Source organism: Alexandromys fortis, unplaced genomic scaffold (genome assembly GCF_014885135.2).
Source record: "Alexandromys fortis isolate MF-2015 unplaced genomic scaffold, M_Fortis_MF-2015_v1.1 scaffold_92, whole genome shotgun sequence".
NCBI classification, from domain to species: Eukaryota; Metazoa; Chordata; class Mammalia; order Rodentia; family Cricetidae; genus Alexandromys; species Alexandromys fortis.
The window spans coordinates 1,832,223-1,857,170 of record NW_026067972.1 but is presented as its reverse complement, the minus strand read 5'-3'; the positions used below and the strand labels follow the sequence as shown (position 1 = coordinate 1,857,170).

Sequence of the window (24,948 nt, the reverse complement as noted above, 5' to 3'; positions counted from 1 at the left end):
CTTCAGAACTTTACCTTCCCAACTATTAAGAATTTTTTTGTTTATTGTTTTCTACTTAGAGCTATAATGAATTCTAAGTTAATTTTCCATGAAAGGAAATTCTTTCTTGGTAGGAAGATGTTCAGATGGCCCAGCTGTGGTGGTCTGAAAGAAAATGGTCCCCATAGAACTGGCACTGTTAGGAGAAGTGGCCTTGTTGTGGGGGTTGGCTTTGAGGTCTCCTATGCTCAAGCTACACCCGGTGTCACAGTTGCTTCTGCTACCCATGAATCAGAATATGGAGCTCTCAGTTCCTTCTCTCTGCACACCACCAAGCTGACAATGGACTAAATCTCTAAGCCGTAAGTGGGCCACCGCAATGAAATGTTTTCCCTTATAAGAGTTGCCATGATCATGATATCTCGTCACAGCAATAGAACACTGACTAAGATACCAGTCAACTTAGTAAGAAGGAATAAAATAAAAACAGTATAGGATAAACAAAATGTGCCTTTTAAGAAGTTCTATCAGGCTGGGCATGGTGCAACATGCCTGAACTGCCAGCTAATAATAACTTGGGGCAGGAGAACCACAAATTCTAGTCAACGCTGGACAACAGGACCCTCCCTCAAGATTAAAAAAGGAGAAAGGGGCTAAAGGAACAGTTTACCGATGAGCATTTGCCCAGCACATAGGAACCCAAGGCTCACAGAGCTGGGATCTAATTTTTGCCATTTGGAAGTATTAGCTCTTTAAAGAGTAGCATTTCCACTGCCCTTTACAGTTACCAGCAATGTCACTGTTTGTATATAGGACTGTGAGCTGGGACTCTAGGGTCTAATAGATTTGATACAAATCCTAGTTTTGCCACTGGTTATCTATGTGGCCTTCAAATCATTTTACTTCAAGGAGACTCAGTTTCTCTGAAAAGAAGCTAAGTATTCTATTGGCAGTCTCCACCTCCTAATGCCACCTCTGGCAGATGTAGATTCCTCTTCTGTTACTACAATCACACTTTCACCAAATGACTCCAGAAATGCCAAGTTATTAAGTAATAGTAATGACAGTAATTTATGGAAAGTGCTTATCATTTTAGCCCTAATTACCAGGCAGCACAATAACAATTATACAAGCCATTAAATGTGTCAGATTCACCTTGCTGCATGCTTTACTGGATTTTAACACTAGCATCATATAGCGCAGCACTTAGCTCTCACAGCATGTACTACCTCCCAATTAAAAAACTGTTAGCAGGAAGGGGAAATTGGACACCTAAAGGAGACATTAAAGAAGTGAATTATTTTAAAGAGTTTCAAGTGCAATATTATTTTTTTAGAACATGGTTTCTCTGTGTAGCCCTGGCTGTCCTGGAACTAGCTCTGCAGACCTGCCTCTGCCTCCCGAGTACTGGGATTAAAGCCACGCACCACTTGCAGTATAGAAAATTTCATTTCTCATTGCCAGATTTCTTTGAAAATTCCTATTGGCTCAGATTTACTTTCTTTTTCCTTTTCCCAGGGCATCACATGCCACTAACTGGCAGATTAGCTCTACTTAGCCAATAGCCCATCTATTGAACCAGAAGACTACTGAAATACTCAATTATGTGGGATTATTTATTTGGCAGTGAAACCTCAACTTATCCTCTCAGATTAGTATTTTGAAATTTAGAAAATTTAAATGAACTGTCCAAGAAATATTTAAGTGTGAATTACTTAAACTGTACTGCTTAAAATTTTCATATATTAATACTTCAAATTTTTCATCACTGTACTTCACATCCTGGAAGCTAGTAAGATTTCAGTCTCTGCAGTAGTCACAAGGCTTCCATGTTTATTCGTACCTCTTTGGAAAGGTTCTCGTTACATGCCATTAGAGATTCCTGGTTGTGGGCCTACAGTCCACGACCCCAGGGACGCTAGAACCCTTTTCCAGAAACAGATAAAGCAGATGCAGAGATCCACAACTGACCACTGGGCCGAGCTCCAGGCGAAGAGAGGGACTAGTGATAATATGAACAAAGGAGTCAAGACCATGATGGGGAAGCCACAGAATCAGCTGACCCGAACCAGTGGAAGATCACTGACTCCTGACTGACAAATGCGGAACCTGCATAGGACTGAACTAGTGCCCCTGAATACAGGTGACAATGGTGTGGCTTGGGCAGTATAAAGGGCCACGCCACTGGCAGTGGTACCAGGATCTAAATCTAATGCATGAACTGACTTTGAAGAGCACATTCTCTATGGAGAGATAGCTTGCTTGGCCTAGGTTCATGGGTGGGGGGTGGGAAAGAAGGTCCTGACTCAACAAGGGGCCGGGACAGTATTGACTTCCCAGGAGAGGCCTAATCTCTCTGAAAAGCGGATGGGAGGTGGGATTGTGGTAAGGGGAGGGGGAAGTGGGGGAGAGGAGAGACGGGAACTGGGATTGGCATGTTAAAAAAAAAATAAAAAAAATTTAAAAAGGGAATTCCTGGTTGTAGAAAAGTTCTGAGTTATATAAACATAATCTTAATGTTCTTACAAAACACAATCATGAGAAAACAAACACTACCAGCCTGACCTAGACCTTGATCTGCCAAAGACCGACCTCAGAGTAAAGCTAACTTCTCCCAGTATACATATACAGTCTTTCTTTCAGAGATTAGCTCGCAGTCACCTAACATCTGTAATTCTCTAGTCATTGATGCCACACCCACAATGAAGCACTCTAACTTCTTACATCCACCCCTGAGTATTACTTTCACAACATACAGTTATGTAGAATAATCAAGCAATCGTTTCATAGTTAACTCTGTGGGATGTAGTTTTAAAAAGAATAAAAGGAGATACTTACAATACATCTTTAAAGTCTCCAAACACATACATATGTCTGAAGCTGTCAATAGCTATGACAGGGCAGTCTGCTGGGGTTTTCTGGATATGCAGAAGAGGATGTCTAAACTTGTCACAATCTGCATGTAAGAAATTTATTGTACCTTTGAAAAAAACAGAATTTTGAGATCTACATTAGAATTTTAACTGTATTTTCTGAGTATGAACTCTCAAAACAGCATAATAACAATATCAACATTCTTGAAATTAATATAGACCAGGAAACTAAAACCTAAACAGAATTATTTAAAAGAAGCAGAATTTTTTTAGTTTTCAGGGCAGAGTATAATCTTCTTAAAAATTTTAAGAAAACTCAAATTTGAATGCTATTGTGAATTTTTTATTTCTTCAATTGGCAGTTATCTACTGTGAAGGTTCTCTAAATTCTGACAGCAAGTCCCCGAGTCTAACACACACAGGTTCCCCTTGGACCATCTTCATGCTCCTTGTGGCCTAACTGACTATTTTTCTTAATTTAATTCAAATCTAGAATATTTAGTAAATGACTAAAATAGGCAAATTTTTACCATGCCATCAGTTACGTTATTTGATCTTTTATCCTCAGTACAGAGAAGAAGCTGTTTAATCTCCCAAATTCTGCTAAAATACCATGGAGAAATGCAGACAACGGCTCAACTTTCATACAGAAACTAATGTGGATCACAGTGTGTTATCTCTTAGCAATGTCTCTGCAAATGTCTTTGGAGATGCATCAGAGAAACACTAAGGCACCGGGAAAAGGTTCCCCAAACAATACTGCTCATCTAGGACCCACTTTTCATGCCACTTGAAACAGAGTACAGAAAACAAAAGCAAGTACACACAGAAAACACTGCCTCATATCCTAACTTCACTGCTTCCTTGCTCTTATATCTAAACCTACATGTTAAAGTAACTTGTTAAACTTTTAGCCTAAGTGTGTAGATGGAAGTTTCTGTCCTTCCTGGTCCCACAGCCGTTCAGTCCCAAGAAAACAGAGTCTTATATTAATTATAAACTATTTGACCTATTAGCTTAGGCTTATTACTAACTACCTCTTACAACTTTAATTAACCCATAATTCTTATCTATGTTTAGCCACATGGCTTGGTACCGCTTATCAGTTAAGTATTCTCATTTTGCTTCCTTTGTGTCTGGGTGGCAACTGTAGACTGAGCCTTTCCTCTTCCCAGAATTCTCCTAGTCTGGTTCCCCTGCCTATATTTTCTGCCTGGCGACTGGTTAATCATTGTTTTATAAAACCAATACAAGTGACAAATCTTTACAGGGTACAAGAGTATTATCCTATTGCATAAGTGTGTTTAGGCACAGGAAGAGAAAGATAGTGAGAAAAAGATGAAAATAAACACCTTAGTCAGTCTACCTTTTTCACTTATTAATTGCCGGGCTACTTCATTCTGGAATATTTCTAAACTTTCTGTATCCTCTTTCATATGGAAGAGTATGAGAAAAGGCAGTCCTTCTTCTGTCAATTCCTGTGGAAAGAAGCTTTTGATGAAAATCAACGGCCTCTCTATTCAGTTTAGCTGTTTCCGAAGTAGAACAAGTGTGGACTCAATCTGTCTAACTAACAGTTGCAAGTAATCAGGAAAAAGGGTCTAATGGTGTGAAAAACAATGAGACTTAAAGAACAAAATCAACCATTTGTATCTTAGGCATGAGCACTAAGGATACACACACGCCCTGCTCTGTTACAGACATGGATTAACCTGGAAGGTCCTTGGCCAATCTGTTAGCCCAATGGTTCTCAACCTATGGATAGCAGCCACCACAGGGGTCATCTAGCAGATATTTATATTATGATTTATAATAGTAGCAAAATTATAGTTTTGAAGTAGCAATGAAATAATTTTATGGCTGGGGTCACCACAGCATGAGGAACTATATTAAAGGGCCAAAGCATCTGGAAGGCTGAGAACCACTGTGTTGGCCAGTACTGCGTAGATGACTACCAGGGCAGCCTCTTGAGGTAAGTTAGGGTGAGCAAAGAAAGAACTATAATCAGTTCTTAATCCAGGAGTGAGATGAACATTAATTAGAACTGCCAGTCTTCACACTGAAAACACAAGTATGCCAGCAATAAATAAATTTGAATCATAAATCCATGCTTATTCTGAAGTATATTATAAAAACATTCCCCTATGTTTTCACCTAAGTGAAAAGTGTTTTAAGGACAGAAGATAAAGTTCCACATTACAGTCCTGTTCAGCCAACAGATGGTTTTAGCAGTATTATTACCAAACAGCTACCCTACATGTGCCCTTCAATACGCACACATAATTGTAAATGACAAAGTGCTATTGAAACTTATATTCCTGTTATTTGAGAGCAGAAGAAGCACGAGACAGTAGATTTGAGTCATCTAATCTAAACAAATGCCATCTTCCTATTTTCATGAAAAAGCCCAGAAAGGTCCTCCTCATGTAGCCATCGTCATTAGCTGTTCTGTTGAGGGTCACATTTAGAAAACACCTCAGCATGAAGTACACACATCGGTTATCTTTCATAATGATTTTTTAAATCCCTGAGTCCCATCACATGACACAAAAGGTTTCCTTTTGATTCCTGTCTCACATTTAAACCTGTTTCACTTGTATATATGGATAAACAATTAAGCTTATCATATTATCTCTTCTTTTAATTAAGAGGTCACTTTCGTCCACAAAAATCCACTATTTTACGTGGACAATCTGCTGTTATAGTCACCAAGTTCTGCAAAACTCATCACTCCCTCCAGAACACACTTGTCGCTCTAAAGATAACCTTATACCTTACAAACTCTCGCTCTCCATCTTCCCACACCCCCATTTCCTGCCATTATACTCATCTTTTGGTAATTTGATTTTTCTCTTGGATTACATCTTTTGTTAACCCTCACTTACTGACCCTCCTCCCCATGCATCTCTCTTTGTACCCTTCTGCCCTAGCTTGTACCTTCCCCTAGTGTAACAGATTCTGTCATCATCTCATGGGACACCTTGGTTCTGTAACACAAACCCAGCTCAATCCCTAAGGCAATAAAGAAAGGTAAGCACACTGACCACACACAGGTCTAGGAACCAAGAAACAACCAGACGGCCATCCACCAGGTGGACTACTGCAGTCTACTCTGCCCTCTTTCTCAACATTAGGAACAGGAACAAAATGAAAAAGATTTCAGAATCACCATTCAATTGGTTTCTGCATTCCTTTAGAACAGACAGGAACTAGAAAAACCTTCAATAGTAAAGGGCTGCCCACAGTAACTAAGATGTGTCCTTCTAAAGGACACCCATTTAGACATCTTTACCCAACAGTGGGTGTCAGTTTTCAAGATTAATTACCAACTCCTGCTATGACTGGAAATGCAAGGATTCTAGAATAGCGAGGGTGCGAGCAGGTGAAAGGGCTGTGAAGACAGCTGTGCCCAATGTTTGATTCTTACTGTGGGAAGCTGCTAAACAGCATGGGTACAGAGGCAGTGAGTTCTTTCCACAATGGAACTAAATCACCCCCACTGAGTCCATACCTCTCCATTTTCAAATGTTATTTCTCGGACAAGAGGGACACATTTGTCTTGAATCCAGTTGAAAGTTACATCAAAATTTGTCATAGATCCCAAGTATACCATGTCTGGCACAGAACGCTGTTATAAAAACAGAAATAAAAATTAGATTACTATAATCTTTGCAGGCAAAAACACATTTTAAAATCCATCGACTAACCCAGAAACATCAAATATAAATATCTAAGAAAGAAAATAATAGTTTTGTTCTTTTTTTTTTAATTGAGAATAAGAAAAAAAAGTTTCCGCCTCCTCCCAGCCTCCCAATTCCCTCCCCCTCCCCCCTCTCTTCTCCCCCTCCCCCCACTCCTCTCACCCTCCCTCTCCTATAAAAAGGACAAATCTGTGGTAATTAGGAACTTAGTAATTTAACTTGTGATATAAAAGATTTAAGACAATTATTTATCATCAGTTTCACCAAAGCCAGGCAGTTTTATAAAGAAAATTACTCGAATGAATTAATGAAGCTATTCCTTTAATTGAAAATGTTGTTAGAAACTCTGGACAGGCAAACACACTTTGAAAAAGAAATGGTGGGGAATCAAAGGCAAGTACATCTCTAGTAGGAATTACCTGTGACTGTTTCCACTCAAAATCAGAGCATAGAAAGTACATAAAATGATTTGAAAACTAACATTTAGGGGGCTGGAGAGATGCTCAGAGGTTAAGAGCACTGGCTGTTCTTCCAGAGGACCTGGGTTCAATTCCCAGCACCCACATGGCAGCTCACAACTGTCTGTAACTCCAGTTCTAGGGGGATCTGACACCCTCACACCAATGCACATAAAATAAGGTTATAAATAATTAAAAAACAAAAACAAAAAACTAACGTTTAGTTCAGTAAGCTTATTGTGTCCAGCACTGTTACAGGTCACTTACTTCTTTAAGCTTCTCACATGACATGTTCTATCACCTCCACCACTTACTTTTATTAATGACAAAATTCAAAGCACTCAGAAGCTAAGAAACACTCCCAGCACAATACAGCCAGAAGAAGGCACAGTGTAGGCCAGAGGCCAAGTTCACCTAATGCCCACATTACACTAAGGACACTACTGAGCTCTGATTAGCTAAAGATGGTGATATCGAGTAACTACTAGTAGAGAAACAAACCTAAGAAAGCACAGGCAGGAGCCCATCCGTCCAGCTGTGCATACAGCTTTTGTGTGTCCTCTAAGAGTTCACACGATGGAAACTTGGTCCATGTGGGTAATTCAAGAAGCAGTAGAACTTTTAACAAAGTGGTGGAGGTGGTGAGCAATTAGGTCATCAAGGTATCTCCTCCACGGGGATTAATGTAGGTTTGCGGGATTAACTTGTCATAAAAAGAGCAAATTTGGTCTTGGCTGATCTTGGTTTCCTATCTCACCACACAGCCCACTTTGCAGATTTTCTCCTTTCTACACCTTCAACATGCTTTGACAGTTAAAGGGACCTTAAGGATACCAAACAGAGGAACCACCAAGTCTTGAACTCTGACCTTCACAAGTATGAGCAAAATCAGCCTCTTTTCTTCTCAAGCACCCACCTCAGACACCGTGTTTTAACAATAGAAAATGGATTAAAACACTATCTGAATTAAGAATTGAAAACGAGCTACAAAAGTAATGATAAATTATTTCTCTACATAAAAGTTAATTCTAGTGTCAAAACATTATAAACACATTAAAATAAAAACTGTGACCTTGGCCAGGTGTGATGACACATGCTTTTTTTTAATCTCAGAACTTGGAGGCTGAAGCAGGCGGACCTCTGTCAGTTTGAGGCCAGCCTGGTGTATGTATATAGTGAGTTCTAGGATAGCCAGAGCTATGTAACAGAGAGACCCTATCTCAAAACACACAGACACACACACACACACACACACACACACACACACACACACACACACAAAACTATAACCTGAAAAAAATATTCACGTGTCTATGTTTGGGATGTGAAACATTCATGGTAACAGGCCTTCACATCAACTTGAAATAATAGTACTGGAAATTTTGCTTCTTAGTTATTTCTACCATTATTCAGGCACAATCAACTATTTCAATGTTTAAACACATTAAAAAAGAAAGTCAGACTTCCCACAGGGCAGGGAACCCTGATTGCTCTTTGGGCTGACGAGGGAGGGGACTTGATTGGGGGAGGGGGAGGGAAATGGGAGGCGGTGGTGGGGAAGTGACAGAAATCTTTAATAAATAAATAAATAAATAAATAAGTTAAAAAAAAGAAAGTCAGAATAATTTAACTGCTATTCTGTTAAATAGACATAGTATTAAGCTGACGCTTAACAACTCATCATTTTACACCTACAGATTAATTCATTTCTCAACTCTTGGCAGAGAAAGTTCTGTTTGCAATAGGTGGTGATTAACACAGAGATCCACAACAGGTCAAAGTGCAGAAAATAAGAGACTACGGAATGCTCAGCCTAAATAGAACATATACACTATACCCTTCCTCCCAAGGCTCAGGGATCACTGCAGAAGAGGGGGCAGGCAGAGTGTAAGTGAAGCAGAGGGGCTAAGGACTACAAGAAAAAGTGTCTTCTGAACCCAGCAGGACAGCTGCACTCATGAACTCCCAGCATGAGACAGCATGCACGTAAGCCCAAACCAGACCAAATCCTGCACGGAGAAGGGAGCTGGACATACAATCCTATCCCTATCAGTTGAGTTATTGGCAACTAACAGCTACAGGGAGAGGCACAGCTAGCTCTCTCCAAGAGTGCAGTCCCTGGAAGTCAATCACTCTCTAGAAGGTCACACACAAAGAATATTTAAGTTCTACAAGTAGGTCTTGATGGATTTAAAAAAAAAAAAGGACACAAAGATGGATAGCTGGATGGGTAAGGAAGGAGGTGTAGATCTGGAAAAAGTTGGTAGAGGGGAATGAATATGAGATATTGTATGAAATTCTCCTAAAGAATAATATACATGCACACACACACTTTTTGTTTTTTTTTTTAAAAAAAAAAGAAAAAAGGGAAAACAACTCGGCAAAGTTTAAAACAACCTAAATGCTTTTATTATTAAAAAGCTAATCTATTTCCCAGCAGGTCTGGAGTTTGGCAGGTGCAATGCAAATGAGTGACAAAGATGGGTTGCTCAGCATCTTTAATATCTGGCTCCCAGAAAGAATACAAGAGAGAGAGAGGGAGAAAAGAACTGGAGCCAGGGGATTCCAATGTCACTGCAGGTCTGTGACTCCAGGCTTCTGTGGCTCAACTTTCACTCTGAAACAAGGGTTACTAGACCATAACACTTCAAAATTACATCACTTAGACATGGCAGTGTGCTTTTAATTCCTACTACTCTGGAAGTTGAGGCAGAAGGGTCTCAAGTTCAAGTCAAGCCCAGGCACCTTAGTGGGAAACTGTCTAAAAATAAAAAGGGCCAGGCTGTAGCACATAACACACAAGCTTTGGGCTCAATGCCTAGAACTTAAAAAGTTAAAAATCAATCTATGATTCTACTAGCACTTAAAACAAAGCTATTGCTTATACTATACATGCATTAACTATGGTGTCTTAAGCACACATGAAACAGCAACTTACCCCTGGTGGTTTGTAGATTAAATTGTCTCCAGTGTACCTTTCTGGTTTTGAAACATCTCTGATAGGAGGAAAAAATAATAATGTTTTAAAGATGACACTTGAAACAATGTACTTTAATAAAACAGAATTCACTAATCACTGCAATGTATGAATTATAAAACCATAAGATAAAGACTTGCTCATTACCTATCCCACTCACTAGACTATGTAACACCAAGACAAACATACATTAAAGGCAAACTAATATGAGGCAGACATTTTTTTTGTTTTGTTTTGTTTTGTTTTGTTTTTCGAGACTAGGTTTTGCTATAGTTTTAGAGCCTGTCCTGGAACTAGCTCTTGTAGATCAGGCTGGCCTCAAACTCACAGAGATCCTCCTGCCTCTGCCTCCTGAGTGCTGGGATTAAAGGCGTGTGCCACCAGCACCTGGCTTTGAGGCTGACTTCTTAAAACAATATTACAGTCAGCTGCTTTGGCATCAGGATTTTACAAGTCTGGATTGACAGGATCAGCATGATAGCCATTTTAACTCTAAACTGATTTCCACCTATAGATAAAGACATTAATTTGTTCAGAGAGATTAATAAAAATACATTAACTTTCTAATTCTTACTTTTTATATTTAGCAATTCTAAAAAATAATGAATCAACTAACCAGTATCATAAAAACACAGTTTTAGAAAGTAGCATGTTTGTGTACTTAGACATTGTAATTTCCTGGGCCTACTAGAGTATTTAGCATAAAAACATTAGGTCTTGTATAACAATTATTTACCCAGGACAATAAATATTTGGTAAGAGAATTCTACAGAAAAGCCTCTGAGAAAAAATAAAAGTACCCTTTTCTTCCCCTACATAATTTCTGGATTAAACATACATCAGTACATCTTCAGTTTCTGACCACACAGTCCAGAAAAAGAAGGAAAGGTGCTAACCTAGACTGATGATGATAGCACCAATGTAATGAAGGAGCTCTGGGGACCGAGACCCGGGAGTTATGAAGAGGAAAGAAGGGGAGAGAGGGCAATACTGAGAAAGAAGGAGAAAAAGAAGAGGGATAAGTCACACTAAAGATGTCTGAAAGACCATAGGAAAACAATACATACACTTTTATATATACATAAATATGTGTGCATGTTTATACGTATGTGTATTCAAATGAAATTGCACCATTTGGTGTGATGCTTCCAAGAGCCATAAATGTCTAGCAGAAACTCCAATGTCAGGCCTGGAGAACCTTACTTTTAGTTATTGGTAGGAGGAGTTGAAGAGACTCCCTAAATAATACAGGCTACTGACACTAACCTTGGATGCACCTTAGAACTTGAAGGGGGACCCTGTTGCTAAAAACACTAAAACTCTAGACACAGGACTCTGGAGGAAACTATCTGGACCTGACCCGAAAGCCTCCTCCCTGAGGACTAGCTCTCATACGATCCGGAGGTGCTATGCAGCAGCCCCAGGAGAACACAGCAGTCCTAACCAGCTGGAAAGCCTAAACCAGGCAATGATGAGAATGGCAAGACATCCCCATGGGTGTAATGCTGGACAACCCAAAGGTGTGCAATTGGAGTTAAGGCCTGCTCAGAATGAGGGTATCTATGCCTTGTACTGAAAATCTAACCAGCAGTCCAAAGGTGAGGTCAGGGAACCTAGAGCAGAGCCTACTACTTCTATTTTCCTAGACTATGTATGTATATATGGATATGCATTTATGTATATATAAAATAATAATTAAAGAAAAAGAAGTCATAAATTTGAGAGGGAGTAGAGGGACAAGAGCTTGAGTTAGAAGGGGAAGAAGGAGGGGTAGAAATGTAAATACACTAGTCAAGTATGACACTGTAAAAAGAAACTGAAGTTAAGCTGGGCGGTGGTGGCGCACGCCTTTAATCCCAGCACTGGAGGCAGGCAGATCTCTGTGAGTTTGAGGCAAGCCTGGTCTATAAGAGCTAGTTCCAGGACAGGAACCAGAGCTACAGAGAAACCCTGTCTCAAAAAACCAAAATAAACAAACAAAAAACAAATTGAAGTTAAATGATAAGTGAGTTAAAGAAGAAATCAAGTGAAATCAAAATATCCCTGCAACTAACTGAAAATGAAAGCACAATACAATAAAGTTTCGGGGGCATGTTATGAACAGTTCTAAGAGGGACAATTACAGCCCTAAGCACTTACGTTAAAAAAAAAATCAGAGAGTACAGATAAATGACTTAATGATGCAATTCAAAAATTTGGAAAAACAAGAACAAACCAAACTTCAACCCAGATGACAGTAAAAGAAATAATAAAAAATTCAAAGAAATAGAAACAAATAAAAATACAAAGAATCAATTACTCTGATAGCTGGTTCTCTGAGGTGATAAACAAGATCTACAGATTCTTGGCCCACTTAACAAAAAGAAAGAAATCAATTACCCAAATTAACAAAATAAAAAACAAGCAGGGAACAGTATAATACACATCAAAGAAATACAAAATACTATAGTATTTAAAAAAACTTCACTCCATTAAGTTGGAAAATATGAAAGAAATAGGTGAATTTCTTGATTTACCCAAAATACTAAAGCTAAATCAAGAAGAGATGAAGAACCTAAACAGACCCACGACAAACGTGTTAATTGAAACTATAATTAAAAAAAAAGTTTCAACTATAAAGTCCAGGTCCTGATGGATTCACAACAGACATCTATCAGGCTTTTAAAGAAGAACTATATCCAACCCTTCCCAAAACTCTGCAAAAAAAAAAAAAAAAAAAATAGAAACAGGAGAACTCCAAAACCTGTTTTTAGAAACCAGTATTAATCAAATAGCCAAACTAGGTAAAGATACAAGAAACAAAGCAAAACTACAGACTGTTATCCGTGATGAACAGAGATGCAAAATCCTCAATACATACTACCAAACTGAATACAAATGCATATCAAGTAGCTTATTCACCATGATTAAAATGTCTTTATCATGGAAATGCAGAGTTGGTTCAATATCTGTAATAATAGGTATAATAAATCATATAAATGGACTTAAAGACAATATCACATGAGCACTTAATAGATACAGAAAAAAATCTTTAACAGAATACATGTTCCTTATAAAAATCCTAGAAAAAACAGGACTGTAGGGAACATACCTTGACATAATAAAAGCTATGTATGACAAACCTACAGCCAATATTATCCTAAATGAAGAAAAACTAGGTTTTACTCCAAAATTCGGAGTAAGACAGAGCTGTCCACTATCCCAACTATTCCTTTGCATTATAGTGCTGTAAAGAGTAGTTGGAGCAATTGGACATGGAAAAGTAAATTAAGCCGGGTGGTGGTGGCACACGTCTTTAATCCCAGCACAAGGAAAGCAGAAGCAGAGGTAGGGGAATCTCTGTGAGTTCAGGGCCAGCCTGGTCTACAAAGTGAGTTCCAGAACAGGCTCCAAAATGTTACACAGAAAAACCCTGCCTTGAAAAAACTGGAGAAAAAAAAAAGGAGTTGAAGGGAAACTTATAAGAAAAGGAGGCTGGAAGAATGGATAAAGGAGGTGTGGCACATATACACATTAGAGTTCTACTTAGCGGTATAAAACAGTGACATCTTGAATTTTGCATGCAAATCAATGGACATAGAAAACACTTTCCTCGGTGAGATAACCAAGACCCCAAAAGATGAATATGGTATGTACTCACTCATTAGTGGATTCTAGCCATAAAAAAAGGACATTGAGCCTATAGTTCAAGATCCTAGAGAAGCTAAATAATAAGGTGAACCCAAAGAAAAACATATATTTATCCTCCTGGATATTGAAAATAGACAAGATCGCTGAGCAAAAGTTGGGAGCACAGGGGTAAGGGTAGGGGTGGGTTGGGAGTAAGGGGAGATGGGGAGAGAGAAGGAGGAAGGGGAGGATTGGGGAGAGCTTGGGGGAATGGGATGGTTGAGATGGAGGAAGGGTGGATATGGGAACAGGGAAGAAGATATCTTAACTAAGGGAGCCATTTTAGGGTTAGCAAGAGACTTGGCTCTAGAAGGGTTCCCAGGTGTTCAAGGGGATTTCCCCAGCTAGGTCCTTGGGCAGCAGAGGAGAGGGCGCCTGAACTGGCCTTATCCCATAGCCACACTGATGAATATCTTGCATGTCACCATAGAACCTTCATCTGGTGATGAATGGAGATAGAGACAGAGACCCACATTGGCGCACTGGACTGAGCTCCAAAGGCCCAGATGAAGAGCAGAAGGAGGGAGAACATGAGCAAGGAAGTCAGGACTTCTAGGGGTGCGCCCACCCACAGAGATGGTGGGACGGATCTAATGGGAGCTCACCAAGGCCAGCTGGACTGGGACTGAACGAGCATGTGATCAAACCAGACTCTCTGAATGTGGCTGACAATGAGGGCGGACTGAGAAGCCCATGATAATGACACTGGGTTTTGATTCTACTGCATGTACTGGCTTTTTGGGAGCCTAGTCTGTTTGGATGCTCACCTTCCTAGACTTGGATGGAGCTGGGAGGGCCTTGGACTTCCCACAGGGCAGGGCACCCTGACTTCTCTTAAGACTGGAGAGGGAGGGAGGGGGAGGGAAATGGGAGGATGGGAGGAGGTGGAAATTTTTAATAATAATAATAATAAAGAGTAACAATTGATAACTGGAACCTTGTAAAATGAAAAACCTTCTGTATACCTAAGGAAACAATTAAGTGAAAAAGAAAGCTTCAGAATGAGAATCTTTGCCTGTTACACATCTCAAAGAAAATTAATAACCAGCATATAAAAAAACTCAAAAAACAAAAAGTCAAGGAAACAAATGACTCAATTTAAAATATGGATTAGGTTTCTAGAGAGAGTTTTCAACAGAAGGAATAAAAACAGCTGAGAAATATCTCGAAAAGTGTTCATCATCCTTAGCAATGAGGGCATTGCAAATTAAAACAGCTCTAAGACTGCATCGCATCCTACTCAGAACAGCTAAGATAAACAAAACAACTGACAACAAATGTTGGTATGGATTTGGAAAAAGAGGAACCCTCATTCACTGTTGGTGGGGATGCAAATTAATGCAATCATTCTGGAAATTAAAATTCTATAACTACTTTAGATACAAGAGCAGCGAGTGCAAAGGCTTGGAGGCAGAAGCTAAGCTAAGCTCAGTGTCTGGAGGTGGGCTACTTGACCAGACAGCAGTGATGTGAAAGCCCAGGCTGGAGGTGTCCCTTGCCCGTGCTGTACAGTGTTCTTCAGAAACACTGATAAAACGTTCACAGCGAAACACCAATAAAACCCACAAAAGCATGAAAGCAAGGACCAGAGCAGAAGTCATCAACTGGAGAAGGCACCACAGCAGCTACTGCAACAAGACTAACACAACTGCTAAGAGCCCCAAATAAAAGAAGTCAGACTGTACAAAAGCCAAAGGTGGCTGAGATAACCAAGAAGAGAGGGTCAAGGACAGAACTTCCAATAATTATGTTCAGAGACTGAAAAAGAACAAAAAGGAGAAAAAGGAACTGTGGGGGCAAACCAGGGGGATTTGACGTTAAGTGTTGACAAGAAAAAGAGGTGGAGGGTGATGTCTCAGTCTTCAGAGAATTTGAGGGGATTAAACTGAAGAAAATCCACTGGGTTAGCCAATCAGGAGTCATTTTGTAACAGATCAGGGACGAGCTTCATTAGAAGAATGGAGATGTAAGCCAGCTTCCAAGAAGCTAAGGGTTTCTATTAGGAAGACCTTGAGAAAGTCAAGGTAACAAAGCATAAACTAACTTTACAAAAGCAGAAATGAGAGAGAGATGGCATTACAGCAAAGAGATGACAGCGGTGAGTCAGAAAAGAGGAACATGAGTTTGGAAAAAGAAGTCAGTTTCTATAAGGGATCAGAGTGAAACCATGAAAAAGCAAAGAGAACTGAGGGACCAAAGTCCCAGGGAGAAGCTACAAGGCCAGTTTACAAGAGTGAAGAGAGCAGTCTTAGAAAGGTGGACTGCAGGGCTGGGGCGACAGATAGAACACACATGCTTAGCATGCACAGGCCATGGTTTCTGTTCCCCTGCAGAGGGAAGTGTGTAGGAGGTAGGGGTGCTATTTTCAGATAAGAAATAAAGGACGGTGGTAAAGATATGGAGATAAAGGAAGATAACAAAACCTACGCTTCTTAACTAGAAAGAGAACATGCTTGGTCAGGTGAGCAGTCATGGGTTAGCAGTTTATCTGGCTTAAGGGTCAGTGAATTGAAATCAGGCCATGAAAGAGCTCGTTGTGAACTAGACCACTCTTATGTTTTTACCTACATCTGAAACATAGGACAAAACACAATACACAAAAAAAACCTTTTAAGGCCCTTAGAGGATTGGCATCTGTATCACTGGTCAGTCACTTTAAAAGGATTGAGGTCATCTTTAGAACATAACCAAATACAACAAGAACTGAATGTGATAGCCAAGCTCACCTCCTAGCAGGCTGCTGGTTAATATACTTACCCAAAAGCAGAAAGGAAGGCACAGTCATCATGCAAAATACTTGCTACTCTTTCAAAAACTCTGTAATTATCTGAATCCTTCTGCTCAAAGTATCCAATGATATTTCTCTTACTGCGCTGTAAAATAAAGTATCTAATTATTTTCTGACACACACGGTTCTACTTCATTTACACTTTATTCTGGAACTCAGTTCTGATTGTAATTCAGTTATCTGCAACTGAAGAATAACTATGAATGCAGTGGGGACATTTAATGCCTATTCCAAAACTATCAACAATTATGTTGGCTTGAAAACAGTATTTACTACAATAAAACGTAACTATAAATTTATTAAAACTGTATCAATTCAGACTCCTCCACGGGTCCCTAATATGCCTCCACATGGTACTGTATATGCTAACTGTATAAGACTCTGTCCACTCTCTATACTGGCCAGTTCTCAGGGCTGTGTGCTTGCAGCCAAAACATTAAAGTGTAGTGATATTTCATTTGTATTTTAATAAATAAAGCGTGCCTTAAGTTCAGAGAGTAAAACAGCCGCACTGATCAGCCTTACAGACTAGGCAGTAGTGACACACACCTTTAATCCCAGTAGCCACACTAGTTCACCATAGAAGCCGGGCGGTAGTGGTGCATGCCTTTAATCCCAGCCCTAGAGAGGAATATAAGAAGGGAGGAGACAGCTCCCACTCAGTCTCATTCTGAGATTCTGGAGGCAGGATCGCCATTTCAGACTGAGGTAGAGGTAAGAGCCAGTGGCTGGATGTTTTGCTTTTCTGACCTTCAGGCTGAACCCCAATTTCTGTCTCTGGGTTTTTATTAATTGTGGTACATTAAGGTATAGCAGATTGTTTTGTTCAAGACAAAAAAGAAGAATTTGCTGTTTGATCTAAAATGGCAACCTCCCCAAGCATAGTCATCCCTTCCTGGACTGCAACACACTGCCTGTATAAGTACCCATCATAGCCTTTGCATGTTCTCACAGGACGCAGGGGCTGGAGACGCAATAACAAGACAGGCTCACAGCTCACAAGGCCTGCTGTGATTTGAGTAATAATGTACTTCATCGCTGGCCCAGGAATCATATTCCTCTGACAACAACCACAAAATGGCAGCTAGCTAATTTATTAACATGTCACCTGATAGTGACTGGAATAAAAACTAAACACTATAGTATTTTGCTTTTGGTGTTTGTGTGTGTGCATGTATGTGCATGGTGTATTTAATTTAGAAAGACAGACGTTCGCTAAGTTTATCAAAAGGGACTATTTTAAAGGACGCTAAGTCATAACAAAGCTGAACAGTGATTAAAGTAGATGCTTTGCAGGTGTCAACCACGGGAAAGAGGCAAACTGTGGTGTGTATGCTTGACTTAAACTGTTCATAATTCAGGCGTCTCTTTGTACTACATTAATTCAATTAGTGAAGCTTTACGGTATGTTACACATTTATCTGGAAGTTCAGCAACCATTAGCATTTCCCTTGAGAATTAGTCCCAGACAAACTCTTTCCAGTATGCAAACTGTCAAATCTACTGCAGTAAACTGTAAGAAAACATACAGAGTCTGCATTCATATTATGGTCTGTTTGCGTTATTACACGGGCAATGTACGCTCATCCACCGTCAGTTAACTTACATCAAGAGTGGTGACTTCATCTATACTTTGAATCTCGTGAATTGGGTTACTTTTCTGTTGCCTGATGTAGTCTGCGAGCGCTTTCACTGATCGCTGGCCCCTGTATTCTCTCTTCATCATCATTCCATTGCGAAATAATTTGAGCGTTGGGTATTTGTTTATCCTGTACCTCTGGGCTATATCAGCTAAAAGAATGCATGAAAGGAAGTTAGTTACCACTCAGTCAAGGTGAGCATATTAGTCTAACGATCAGAAACATTACAATTATTTAGTGACAACTTTATTAATGAAATAGAAAAGAAAATACTCAGTCATGACTTTATACTGGTTATCACTGGCTGGCCTTAAATTTTGAATCTACTGCTTATGGTGTGCATGAACCTTAAAAGCTCATAAACTGTGATTCCCTCACTTTGTATCTGTTATAGTAAGGATAATTTCTATTACTATAAAGTTGTTATATGAATCAAGTGAGACAATGCAAACACATTGTATAGTAAGTATGGCAGATGGATATTGAATTAAAAATTAGCAATAACAATTATGCCTTCAAAGCATATAAGCTAGGAGGAGGGTGATAAGCAGGAAGTAAATTGAATTATATACCCCAAGGCCTTTGAAGTGCTCAGGAAGAAGCAGCAGTACTTACAATATTTGCTAAGTTAAGGCTGCCTTGTATTCTCTCCAGGACAAGGATTTAGAGAATACTAAAGGATTATTAGAGTTTAAGGTTGGAGCACGGGTTCTCAAAAGAGATGGTGGATAAAAGCCTATATGTATAAATTTTAGATCACATAATACTTGGGTAAAATCCATGGAGGATTTATAAATAGGAAATCACAATTCATTAGCAAAGCTCTTTACATCTGAATTATTAACACAATGTATACATATTTAATAAAGCCAATAACCTGCCTAGTTTAGGTGTTGCTCACTTCAAAGCAGAACCAGAAAGTACATTAGCTACAAGCTCTTCTTCAGTGGCAAACTACAATTAGAAGGTATGTTTTGGAGCCCTACTGAGCAAGGAATAAATGCGATTACACTGGAATAAGAACGGCACCACAACAAATACAAGTTTTAAAGACAGAGCCATTTGTAATAAGGTAAAGAACAGAAAATGTGGTTTAGTCATATGAAAAATGATTTTCCTTTTAAAAACACATACCTCTCCACTACACTACACATAATATATGGAAAATGAACTTTTGCAGTGATATATAAATATAATGGCGCTTTTAAAACTGTATCAAACAGTTCCTCTGAGCAATGAAGTTGGTCTAGAGAATTGAAAATATCTTTTTTAAAGTTATGATTTTCCCAAGCATCTCCCAGAGACTCACCTGATTTAATAAAGGATGGGTGATCATAATATGAAGTATCAGGCTGTTCCATAAAGGAATGAAAAACAATTGTATATTTCTAAAGTGAAATACTCAGGATGCATGTAAAGTGAAAAAACAGGCAGATGTGAAAGCAGAAAGGGTGTGGGGGAGAAATATAAATGTATCTGTGTGTATAAACACACATACATATGCCCCTGCTTATACATCTGTCCGTCTTTAACCCCCAAAGGAGAAAAAAGGAAAGAGATCACCAGTGGGAGAAAATGAGAGACCCTTGGAAGAAATTTAGATTTTAATTTTTCCACTTTGATTTTACACTTGACTTTGAAATAATGCAAATATTTAACATGAATATAAAATGTTTTAAACATTAATATCAGTACTGTTGTTTTGGAATTTAAAAGAATTTTGGTAAAGCATCTGATATCAGTAAGGTCACTAAGAATCAAGAGTTCCAGCCTAAGAGAGTAAAGTATAAAACTGTCAAACACTTCACGCTATTGGCCTGAACAAGAGTTTTGTTAAATAAGACTTCAAAAGTATAGGCAACAAGAGCAAAACTAGACAAATGGGATTATCTAGAACTAAAAAGCTTTATACAGCAAAGGAAATAGTCTTTAGAGTACAGAGACAATCCATTAACTGGAAAATAATACATACAGTGACACTAAACAGAGTCAGCACTTAACATTTATACAATATCCAAACTAGTATACTGTAAAACTAACAATTACTCAATTTAAAAATGGGTAAAAGATCTGAACAGATAGTTCACAAAAGCAGATATTTGAAGGTGTATGGAAAGAAAAGTCAACATCATCACCCGTCAGGGAAATTTAACTCAAAACCACAAGGAGAGGCTGAGACACAGCACTGTGGTAGAGTACCTGTCTAGTCTAGCATGGCTCCAGCAACACACAGGAAAGTACACAGACATCACCCACTCTAGTTAGACTAACTCTTTAAACGACAAAAGATAGGAAATGTTGGTGAGGAGGTGGAACAGTGGAACATTTGCATTACTTTAGGGGAGAATGTAAAAGGGCTGAAAGAGTCATTATGGACAACAGAGTAGAAGTTCCTCATAAGATTCAAAAGAGATATGACACGAAGGACCCATTAGTTCCGCTGCTGGGGTATATATTCAAAGGTACAGCCAGAATGTTGACAAAGGATCATACTCCCATGTTTGCAAAAGCACTGGTTACAACACTCAAAATAGAGAACCACCTAAACGCCTATGACAGTCACTGGTGAATGAAAAGGGGGGAGGGAAGGAGGCAGGAAGGGAGGAGGGAGGGAGGCAGGCAGGCAGGGAGGAGGGAGAGAGGGAGGGAAACATTGCTAGACTGATGTAGGATGTCCTTCTGTATATGTGTTGCTTTTACTGGTTAATGAATAAAGCTGTTTTGGCCAATGGCTTAGCAGAGTAAAACCAGGCAGGAAATCTGAACAAAGATATATAGAGAAAGTAGGCAGAGTCAAGGAGACACAATGTAGCTGCCAAAGGAGGACACGCTGGAACCTTACCCGTAGGCCACAGCCTTGTGGCAATACACAGAGGAACATAAATGCATTAATTTAAGATGAAAGATGTAGGGGCCGAAATATGCAGGCCCATATTCACTCCTACATTGTCTGGCGGTCAGAGAATTCTGAGCTACCTACAAGTTGCAATTTGCACCTGTCACACAGAAGGTGGTCACCTGGCTTTTTAATAGTAAAACAACCTGACACCAACCTAACAATTGGTCAGGATAAGCTAATGTCTTCTGCTCCTTCTATTGTAAATTAAAAGGTCACCTGGAGCAGACACAGTAGTTTAAGACTCATCTCATGTGATCTGAGAACAATACAGAAGCTCAGTAAAGACAGATCCAGACAGAAAGACCTCTAAACAAGTCAGTGTGTTTAAAAATATACAAAGGCTTGGAAGAGAAAAGAGAAAAGTAATAGTCATAGAAAAAATAGTTTAAAAATAACAAAATCTTTATAAAGAGAAAAGTAAAATAAAAAAATAAATCACACAGAGATAGAAAAGACACAGGGAGCCTGGATCCTGTCATTGTGTTGTCTTAAATGTTTTGATTACTGATGAATGAGCAACAGCTGCTAAAATATATTGGATTATGGAGGTTGCTGAATTAAACCAACCTAAATATTTAAAAAATGTCTTATTCAAATTGTAAGTCAAAAAATGTATTATGTTGGGGAAGAGGGTATGCTTTTATCAGAGACAGAAGGTTCATTCCAGGTTGATATGAATCTGCTGTGAACTAAACCCCCTTGAAAATCCTGGCTACAGACATAAAGAAATAAACCTACAAAAACTAAAAATACATGATGTATATTTTACCTGCTCAAACAGTAAAACAAAAAATTATCTTTGGCTAACTTGTGTACAACAGTCTATATTTTATTAGTGCATATATATATTTATGTTACTTTTAAAAGTTTATGTATTTTCAGAGCAAGGGAACCAAACACTAATGAAAACAAATGGTCCAGGTGATCCAGCATCTCAAATGGCTTCTGTTACAGCTTTCTTAATCCTGCATCCAGAATAGTTTCAAGGATGCTGGCAGAGATGGTTCAACCTCACAGACTACTCCAGTGTAGACTAAACCACCATCCTAAATTTTCTCAAGATTCCCCCAAAGATACCAGCACCTTCAAATAACAGGAAGCAGTTAGAGAAATGAACACACACATTCCCAAAAGACTGATTATTCATGTTTGTATTATTTAAAGGGGTTGGTTACAAGTTGTTAACATCTATTAATCTCAAAATATTTCACATTAGTATGGATTCTGGTTCATTGATATAAATTCTAAGTTATTTTTACTATACTATATGCATGTTTCTACTCTTGTTTGGGATATTGTGCTTATGCAGCTCACTTAATGTAATGTATAATTAAGAACTACAGGTTAATAGTCATTTATAACCAAACTTGTAGTCATCTTAGGTATGTTTTCAAGGTTAAGCAGATATATTTAGATAGATGGTCTTCAAACACTTCAAAGACCTACAGAATATGGCATTGAAAGGTGTTTAATAACCTACAGCTTTTTATGACAGTAAGACATGTCTGCTCCTGATAGCACCAATTTACTTCAAAAAAAGATAATGGGCATCGAAGAACCTCCTTAAGGATTTTGCTTTCTTTATGGTACAATCTAGCCAGTTGGGCAAAAGACTGCCCTTGCTTCAACTGATGACAGTGTATTGTCAAAACTGGACCAGCACGATGCACAAGAAAGTTACTGCTACATGTTGCCACGACAAAGCAGAACCGTCCTTCAAAATTTCCTGCTTCCAAGAAATGTCAGTTAGATACACTAGGCCTATAGGCCAAAGCTATATATCCCAATGTTGCAGAAGAGCTCTGGGTGATTGTCCAGGCAGTAAGCTGTGCCTGTCATTTGTTAACATTACAGCCTTCTGAGGTCTTTGATGGAGTTAAAGATATAGTTATGATAAAAGTTAAATTAGGTATAAAATTTTAGACTCACAAAGATAAGACAGATAATAGAGTAATTTCTCTAAATTTACCAATTACAAACGGACTGGATATTGTAACTGTAATTCTTACTTGATAACGGTTTTTGTTGAATATAATTTTACTACGTTAAAGTTAAAACCTTCCTTTTTAGTTGGACAAAAAGGGAAATGTAGAATAATCCTTTTTGTACACTGTAAAGACATGTTGCTCTCATTGTTAATAAAGAGTTGATGGACAATAGCTAGGCAGGATTTTTGGGGAGAGAAGATTCTGGGAGGAACAAGGGTAGAGTCAAAGCAGGAGATGAACATCCTGTACTGAGTTAAGGGGTAGAACATAAACAGAAATATGGGTTAATCTAAGTTGTAAGAGCTAGTTAGTAACAAACCTAACCTATTGGCCAAACATTTATACTTAATAATAAATCTCTGTGTAGTTATTTGGGAGTGGGCTGGTCGGTCTGAACTTATCAATGACCCTGACAAAAAAAATTCTACCTACAACAGTCTCAGGCTGCCTTCAAATTTGCTATGTAACCCAGGTTAGCCTTGAACTCAAGATTCTGCTCATTCTACCTAGCAAGACCATGAGTTTTCATGACAAACTAGAAGATACTTGTAACATACACAAGAAGCAAATGATAGCACTTATAAAAGAATGCATTCAAACAAAAGTAAACTAGTTGAGCACACACCTTTAATCACAGCACTAGGGAGGTAGAGGCAGGAGAAACTCTGAGTTTGAGGCCAGCCTGGTTTATGAGAGCTACTTTCCAGATAGCCAAGGCTACACAGAGAAGCCTTGCCTTGAAAAACCAAAAATAAACAAACAAACAAATAAAAATTTGAGGGACGTGAACTAAAGATATTGTCCCATTTATGAAACAAAAATGAGTCAATAAATATAAAAGCATACTCAGCTGTAATCATGAAGTTATTGATTAAACTACCAAATGAAATTTTATTCACATTGCCAAAAAACAAGCAAGCAAATAAAACCCCTCAAAATTTAAACTCAAAATATCAAGCCCTACACATATCTTATCATGTACAACTTTAGTATATATGCAATGTTAATAAGGATAAATTAGGTGAGTGTCTAAGCTTCCAGCAAGGTGTCAACTTATCTTTCCTCTTCTTTCATTCCCCACAAAGGATGTGGCAAAAAGGACATGTGACAGGTCTAAAATGAAACGACTAATCTAATAAAAAGCATTTGTTTTTTTATTTGCAATCTCAGGATCAGTTTGAAAATGGACAGCAAAAGACATTACTAGAGACAATATAATGCTTTCAACTATTTAAAAACAGAATTTTAATTAATTCTTTGAACACGTCATGTATTTTGATTATTTTCATCCCCTCTCCTAACTCCCCTAGATTCTGCCTACCCCTACAAACAAACTTCATGCGCATGCATGGTCTAGCTTCCTTTCTCCTTTCAAAATGAATGGAATGAAAACTTAATATACTACAAAAGAATCTGTACACAGCAGAAAATAGGAAGGTCAGAGAGATTCTCGAGGGTCTGAAGCTCTGTTAACAGAATTTGAATGCTAGCTATCCCGTCTGTGATAACTGGCCAGAGAGCTATGGAGTCGGACTCTCGAAACACTCACCTAGCAGTAAGAGATCATTTAAGAAGCACTGCAGGACTGGTACAGGCGGCAAGAGCCCACTTCCATACTCAGTCATTAGAACTGTTGGGCTGCCTTAACAATCTTGTTATGAAGAGAAAAGCTAATATCTGAAGACTATTAGGAGACTGGTCAACAAATTCGAACAACATCATGATAGCAGATATGCTGAACAATGAGATAACTTTTAATTATTAAGAAGCAAAACCTGTAAAATTACATTGATTGAAAATTTCAGACATAAAGGTAACTTTTTATAAGCTTTGGCCAAAAGTGATTTTAAGATAATTATAGCATGACGTTTTGACAGTGTAACAAAGAATGACTTAAGGGATATAATAAACGGTTTTTAAAAATTACCTGGATAGATCAAATGTTAAAATGGATGTCAGGAGAATTGGAAATTTCA

General features: G+C 38.6%; 1 protein-coding gene across 1 annotated transcript in view; it reads right to left on the bottom strand.

Annotated features, from left to right (window-relative positions):
- Erp44 (endoplasmic reticulum protein 44) overlaps positions 1 to 24,948 on the bottom strand; it is a 77,598-nt gene that overhangs the window by 5,736 nt on the left and 46,914 nt on the right. The window contains exons 5-10 of the mRNA XM_050155888.1: positions 18,052 to 18,236; positions 16,415 to 16,530; positions 9,950 to 10,007; positions 6,364 to 6,480; positions 4,219 to 4,330; positions 2,818 to 2,959 (exon numbers count right to left, since the gene is read on the bottom strand). Of these exons, the coding sequence (XP_050011845.1) occupies positions 2,818 to 2,959; positions 4,219 to 4,330; positions 6,364 to 6,480; positions 9,950 to 10,007; positions 16,415 to 16,530; positions 18,052 to 18,236 (730 nt within the window). The remainder of the gene's footprint in view (positions 1 to 2,817; positions 2,960 to 4,218; positions 4,331 to 6,363; positions 6,481 to 9,949; positions 10,008 to 16,414; positions 16,531 to 18,051; positions 18,237 to 24,948) is intronic.